Source organism: Hyperolius riggenbachi, chromosome 10, assembly GCF_040937935.1.
Source record: "Hyperolius riggenbachi isolate aHypRig1 chromosome 10, aHypRig1.pri, whole genome shotgun sequence".
Classification (NCBI taxonomy): domain Eukaryota; kingdom Metazoa; phylum Chordata; class Amphibia; order Anura; family Hyperoliidae; genus Hyperolius; species Hyperolius riggenbachi.
The window spans coordinates 229,415,657-229,422,775 of NC_090655.1; the positions used below are offsets into that span (position 1 = coordinate 229,415,657).

General features: G+C 46.1%; 1 protein-coding gene across 1 annotated transcript in view; it reads right to left on the reverse strand.

The window, feature by feature from the left end:
• Positions 1-1,908: 1,908 nt before the first annotated feature.
• The window catches only part of LOC137534720 (uncharacterized), a 32,878-nt gene continuing 27,667 nt past the window's right edge, over positions 1,909-7,119 (reverse strand). The window contains exons 6-8 of the mRNA XM_068256338.1: positions 4,620-5,167; positions 3,601-3,743; positions 1,909-2,440 (exon numbers count right to left, since the gene is read on the reverse strand). Of these exons, the coding sequence (XP_068112439.1) occupies positions 1,995-2,440; positions 3,601-3,743; positions 4,620-5,167 (1,137 nt within the window). The 3' untranslated portion in view covers positions 1,909-1,994. The remainder of the gene's footprint in view (positions 2,441-3,600; positions 3,744-4,619; positions 5,168-7,119) is intronic.

Genomic DNA, 7,119 nt, shown 5'->3' on the forward strand with positions numbered 1-7,119 from the left:
GGGAATTCCTCAGAAGAGTGAGGGACTGACCAGGGGTGCAGCTAAGGCTTTGTTGGCTCCAAGCAGGACAAAATTTGTGGCCCCCCTCTCCGCGACAAGCGGGGTGCGGAGTGTGCAGCGTCAAAAATGGGTGTGGCCTGAACACTGAAGAAAGCAGTGCACTGTGGTGAAAAGTGGGCAAGGCCATGACATGATGTGGGTGGAGCAAAATGCAGGTAGCATAGGGACTGTAGGTCCGTTCTTAACCTGAATCCTTTCTCTTTTGTCCCTCTCTGTTCTCCCTGTGCCTCTTTTGTTTCCCTCTATGTCACCTTAGTTTGTGCCTCTTTTGTCTTCCTCTCTTCCCCCGTGCCTCCTTTCTCCCGCTCTATGTAACCTCTTATCCCCCAATGTGTCAGTTTTTGTCCCCCTGCTCTGTCCTAGCCAGGTATAGGTGCCCCCAGTATAGGTATCCAGGCATAGATCCCCCCAGTACAGGTAGCCAGGCATAGGTGCCCACAGTATAGGTAGCCAGGTACAAGTGGTGCCCTCAGTATAAGTAGTGAGCTATAGGTGCCCCAGTATAGGTAGACAGGTACAGTTGGTGCCCCCAGTATAGATACGAAGCTATAGGTGCCCAGTATAGGTAGCCAGGTACAAGTGGTGCCCACAGTAGAGATAGTGAGCTATAAGTGCCCAGTATAGGTAGCCAGGTACAGGTCGGATCCCAGTATAGGTAGCAAGCTATAGGTGCCCAGTATAGCTAGCCAGATACAGGCCACGCCTATAAACTTACATGCCAGCGTTCCATCATGGACTCCTCTCACTGCACTCCTTGCTCTCTCCCGACGGTGGGCCTGGGTTCGCTCCTACCATTGTGGTTACTTCCCGCAGGCACCTTCAACGCCATGAGAGGCGCCGCCAAGATGCGTAGCCAGGCCCGGCGACAGGAGAGAGCAAGGAGAGCGTGATGAGAGGAGTCGCCGATGGAACGCTGGCATGTAAGTTGCGGGGGCTGCACAGGGCAGGCCGCCAGCGAAGAGCGAGGCCCCCCCTCCAAAGCGGGGCCTATCTCGCTTGTAAGCTGGCAGTCCTCCTGGGACAGGCACATGCCGAGTGAGTAATGATCCTAATTATCACCAAGGTTGTTTGCATATGGATATCCAAGAAAGGCGGACTCATGCGGTGTTGGATATTATCAGCTCTAAATTGAAGGTCCTTTGATTTTAGAGATACGGGCTCTGAGTTTCTATTATAGACATAGACTTTTGAAACTTGATTTCATAGGTACAGTTTGTACAAACTGAGCTGGGTTTGTCTATGTGATATGGCGACTTTTTTGATGATTGGATACCTCTAATAATTTAACACACAATTATGATTGATTGGGAAGCACTACAGATGTGCGGATATCTCCCAATCAAATTAGAACAGACAAATGACCTAACTGTCATTTGTCTACAGCATAATACTGTCAGCCTCTAGATTGTAAGCCTTTGGGCAGGGTCCTCCTCCTTTTGTGTCCTACCTGATCATGCACCTCCATTACTGTGCACCCATGCTATGCATTTGAGTGAACCTAACTTGCCTAGTCCCCATGCTCCCATCCAGTGACTGACTAAGCATTACCTTGTACTCATACTGAGCTGCATCTGGTTTTCTTGTATTCCTGTATTGTCGTATTGCTGTATGTAAATCCTAAATATTGTCTGTAACCTAAACTAATGTCCAGCGCTGCGTAATATGTTGGCGCTTTATAAATACAAAAAATAATAATAATAATAATAATTTATTGACCAAATTCACAGAAGAGTGAAAATTTGGATAATGGTCTTCAGAATATGTATAAATTATTAGCCAAAAGCTTACTCTCTTAAGTTATCATCCAGATTTTTAACTTATTGCTTTTAATAATGGGTAACAGTGCAATATTTTCAAAATTTTAATGTAATTCAAAAAACAACATCAAATATATAACTCAAATCAGACTTTTCTCAGTCAGGAGTAGGAAAAAATTATTTTGTCAAGTGTTGCACCAGCTGGGCAAGCAGTTGATTTTGAGCTTCCGCTGCATCGGCCAATCTGGCCAGACTTCTGGCCATTTCAGAACCATTGGCATTTTGCTGTGCAAATTCCTGATGTATAAGAGCCAGATCTTCATGGATCTGGCTCATTTGCCTGCTAGCGTGTAGCCGAGACAGTCTTTGTGAACGCACACTTTCTGCAGAACGCCACCTGTTAGCTTCATTGCTGGCACTGTTTTGTCTGGTGTTAGAGTGTCTGGTGGAAGTGTGCCTGTCTGAACTGTTTTCAGAGTCATCAGTGAGATCTAGCTGAAGCTCATCCTCCACATCTGCTGCATCCTCGAAATCTTGTGCTGCCGCATCCACGATATACGGTGCTGCTGCATCCTCGACATCTGGTGCTGCTGCCTCCTCATCAGCAGCTGGCGCACCCTCACCTATAAATAAGAGTTCAAGGACAACAGTTAAAGGGACCCTGAGCAGATGTCGTGGATATGCATATACTCACCGACCCCTTATCTAACCGCTACTGCTCCTGGGCTGGCCGCTATAAATGACATTGTAATTGGCGACTCTGAACTAAAGTCGCGTTGTGACCTGGAACAGGAATACTGCGGGTCCTCTCTGTGCTTGCGCAGGCTTACAGGCTTGTCTAGCCAGCGCATGCGCAGAGAGGACCTGGGGTGTTCCTGTTCCGGTCTTTATGTTCATATTAGCTGATATGTCTCTGTCCAGAACAATTTGCCACTAAATATTGGACTTTTATGTTATTTGGCCAGTGGACTTTCCTTCTACCTGTGTCATTTATAGAAAGCATGACAAAAGGAAGAATACAGAAGTATCTGCAGCCCAATATCATAATCATTATTTTTACATGTTACTCTTCACATAGATCATTGGAAAGTGCTCACCCCAAGTGCTGACCTGTCAATTATTATTAATATACTTGGTTTTTATTTTATTTTCATTTTTTTTTTTTTTACTATTATTATCAAGTATCGAGTAACTGAAAAAAAAACCTCTGGGGGATACTTACCTCTGTAGGGGGAACCCTCTGGATTCTAATGAGGCTTCCCCCGTCCTCCTCCGTCCCTCCGTTCAAGCGCCGGGACCCCCCATAGTGCAGAGTGGTAAATATTTACCTACCGCGATCCTGTGCAGGCGCACTACCAGCTCTTTGTTCCGGTGAGGCATAAATAGCCAAACCCAATTGATCTGCTCTACTGTGCAGACGCGAGTCCTTTGCGCCAGCGCGGTACAGCGGATACCATCGGCCTTGTCTATTTCCGCCTAGCCCGAGGGAAGAGCCACTAGTGCGCCTGCGCAGGATCGCGGTAGGTAAATATATCACCGCGTGTCAAGCTAGTCGGGTGAGGTTTCGGGGGAGCCTTGGAATTCCTCTAAGCTTCAGAGGTCCGGGAAGCCTCATTGGGACCCCGAGGCTTCCCCCTCCTGAGGAAAGTATCCCCAGAGGTTTTTTTTTTGTTACACGTTAAATAGCTTAGCAGATACAGGATTTTCTGTGGTGTTACAGGCATCCTAGACCTTTATGTCACAACAATTCTGTGGGATATAAACACCCCTAAAAAATATTTACCAGGTACTGTAGGTGGGGATCTTGAGACGTCCACCTCATATGCCCCTTGAAGGCCAGAAATAGTCTGTGTTGACAAATATGGCAGAAGAATTTCCTCAAATTCATACAGGTCAGATGGTTCTGGAGGGGCTCCACCTGTAGCACTGATAAAAAAAAATGATTTGCACAAGCAATATTACCTTTAATACCACCAGCTCAGTACCATGCATTGTGTAAATAACACAGCTTCTGCTACACAAGCCTTGCTTCAATATTTTAGCTACTTGCGTGATGCAACTTATTGTATTAATACTCATGTCAATCACATGCCACAAGTCACGCGAATCTGAATCAACATAGGCACAAAAGGACCCCCTCTATATAAATATACTGTAAGTGTTCCTATATTAACCATTTCTGTACCAGCAGTCTCTGCCCCCTTAAGGACCAGAGACTGCTGGTACTGTAAAACGCCGCCTCCCGACAAATTGCCACACATACCCGCCAATCACGACGCTGTTCCATTGCCACATGCTCCTCTCTCTGCCGTCTCTATGACGGTAGAGTGCTGTCAGCCGGTCAGGAGCTGCTTTCATTGGCTCCTCACGCTGTCTATCAATGAAAGCCAATGTGATTGGCTCACAGTGATCACACGGTCAGGAGCCAATGAAAGCTCACAAAGCTCTGTTGTCTTGTAGACAGCAGAGAGAGTGAATTGCGGCAGGTAAAGAGCGGCGAGATCGGCGGTAACGCGGAGTGCCGAAGCAGTACGAATCTACATCCAGTCAGAGCCGAAGCAACACCTGCTGGACCTAGATTTGTACTGCTTCAAGAGAACCTGAGGCGGATTTTTTAAATCTTAATAAGATACAGAGGCATGTTCTGTGCACAATGTTGCAACACAACATTACAATGCAACAAAAAAGAAGTAACACGGATTAAAGAGTACACACACACACCTTAAATAATGGCATAATGCAATACTCATTTTTAGGGTAAAACAAATAGATATCTATTTGACTCAGATATAAGATACTCACACAGATTGGTCTAGCTTAGTAAGCTTTTTGCGGAGTCTCCACCTGATGTCCTGCAGCCGCTTCTTACACTGTGCTAAAGTCCTCCGCACCCCTCCCACAGCCATAACCGCATTTGTGATAGTCTGCCACAGACGGTTTTTTGTACGAGCATCTGTCTTTGAAGACAGACACCCGTACAGCTGGTCATAATAGGGCAACATCTCCTGGACCAATACTAAATTTTCCTGTTCCGAGAACCACTGTGCCCTGATTCTCCCTTGTGAGTGACTGCGTGATCTGCGGCTATGATATGACCTCCGGGGACTGCGGCTGCGGGAAATACGGGGACTGCGGCTGACCATGCTGCTCCTATAAGTGCCCAGAGAGGGATGGCGGATGGGCATGCGGACCTGGGTCCTCTGGAAACTGTGTCCCTGAGTGGGCCTGGACTGTGAACTCTTCTGGGTGACAGGCTGACTTGTATTTGTTGTCTGGAGGCTGAACCCAGGTGGTTGGCCTCTGTCTTGAGTCCGCAGGCTACGCCTCGGTTCCTGCACCTCCATTGCCACCTAAGTTAAAATGCAAAGAAAAAAAAAACACAAATGGCTCAATATATACAAACAATAGACTAATTTAATTACATACACTGAGTAATTTAATTACACCCGGCGCGTACAAAATTATATGTGCAATTACTGCAATACCGTAATTGCGTGGCAGTGTAATAGGGGGTAGTGAAATAAACAGCCTCACCTACTTTAAAGACCAAGCCTCCTGCAAAAGGAGGGCCATTCCAAACGGTGAACTGTAGGGGGGGGGGGGAATCCTCCTCCCCTCCAATCCTTTGTCATCCTAGTGATTAGATTGGAAGCCTGATAGACCATAGCCCACTTCTACTGCATCTTCTGTTCTCCCACCATCTACATTGTAAACCAGGTGGGGCAGGGTCCTCTTCCTCTCCTGGTGTATCTAGTGTTCCCCACCTCTGGTATGAAAGCCTAATGGGACAGAGTCCTCTCCCCTCCTATTATATCATATGCTATCTGTACTCTAAAGCATGCCTTACAATGGTAGACTTTCTACTGATTTGTCCAAAAGGTATATCCCTCTCTGATCGACACCTGATTGGAGAAGCGCTATATCGCTGCCACACACTGCACATTGATTTTTTTTTTTACAGATTTCAGCATGAAATCTATTAAAAAATCAATAAAACCACTGCTCCCTCATGTCCCCCCCCCCCCCCCTTGCTAATGCCTCTCCTCGGGACCCCATGTGGATTATTAGTGCAGTGAAGCACTCTCACACTCCTTCCTCTGTTCTGTTGTCATGCCAATACACCGTGTCCTGGCAGTGATCGTACATGCTGCCAGGTCACTACACTGGGAGATGATGGCAGCACAGAGGAAGGAGTGCAGTAGTTGGAGAGGTGAGAGTGCTTCGCTGAGCTAATACTCTGCATGGGGCACCAGGGAGCAGCATTAACAAGGGGAACAAGTCATCGGCTCAAAACCCCGTCCCTTCCCCGCATAGATACCGCTGCACCTCTGCCCTGCCCCTAATCCATCCCTAAAAAAAAATTCCTGTCTGGTTGGTAATGTCGGCCGAATCCTGCTGGTGATAGAATCTGCCGAGGACCATCTCACAGTGTATGGGCACCTTAAGAATGTAAGCCTAATAAGGCAGGTGCTTTTCCATTCCTACTATACCTTATGCTTGCCCCACTTTGTAGATTAAAAGCCTGGTGGGTAGAGTCATTTTCACATCCTACTCTATCTTGTGTTGCCTTACACCTGTAATGCTACGTACACACATGCGACAACGATCGTTCGTTGAGAACGACGAACAAACTTTTAATTGATGAAAGAACGACCTAAGTAAAGTTAGTTTTAAAATGTGTGTAACGATCTGATCGTTAGAACGAACGTTACATCACGTAAAGCAACTATTGCGCTTGCGCATAAAAATGAGAAGTTTCAGGGAGAAATAGTGAAATGCGCATGTCAAGCCTAGTACTAACGACCGTTCTCCAACGATGTACTACTTTGCAAACGATCGTCATTGGTTAAAATCCGCCGAGACAGAACTTTCTTTTGTAGCGATTTGGCTCGTTCGTTGTTTGCCTTAATAGTCGGTGGTTCGTTTTTTGTAACGATCGTCGTTGGTAAAGATCGGGGAACGATCGTTACAAACGACTATAGTCGCATGTGTGTACGCACCTTAAGACTGATGGGACAGGACCTCTTCCCCCTCCGAGTAGTATTTTATCAAGAGAATCCTTTTCCCATCTTGCTCTATCCTGTGTTGTGTTCCCCCATATCTTAAACCTTTAATGGGTTAATTATCCTTTTTATATAGTTTGGTAACCCTTTAGGTTCTACTTTATGTATATAGTGCCAACCCTTTTTAATATATTGGTATTTTTTTTCATCTGACTGAGAACCGCTATTCCATCTGTTTCACCTTCTACACTCTTCAGACTTTGAAATCAATCGGGTTCCAGAATTTGGTAAATAAGATG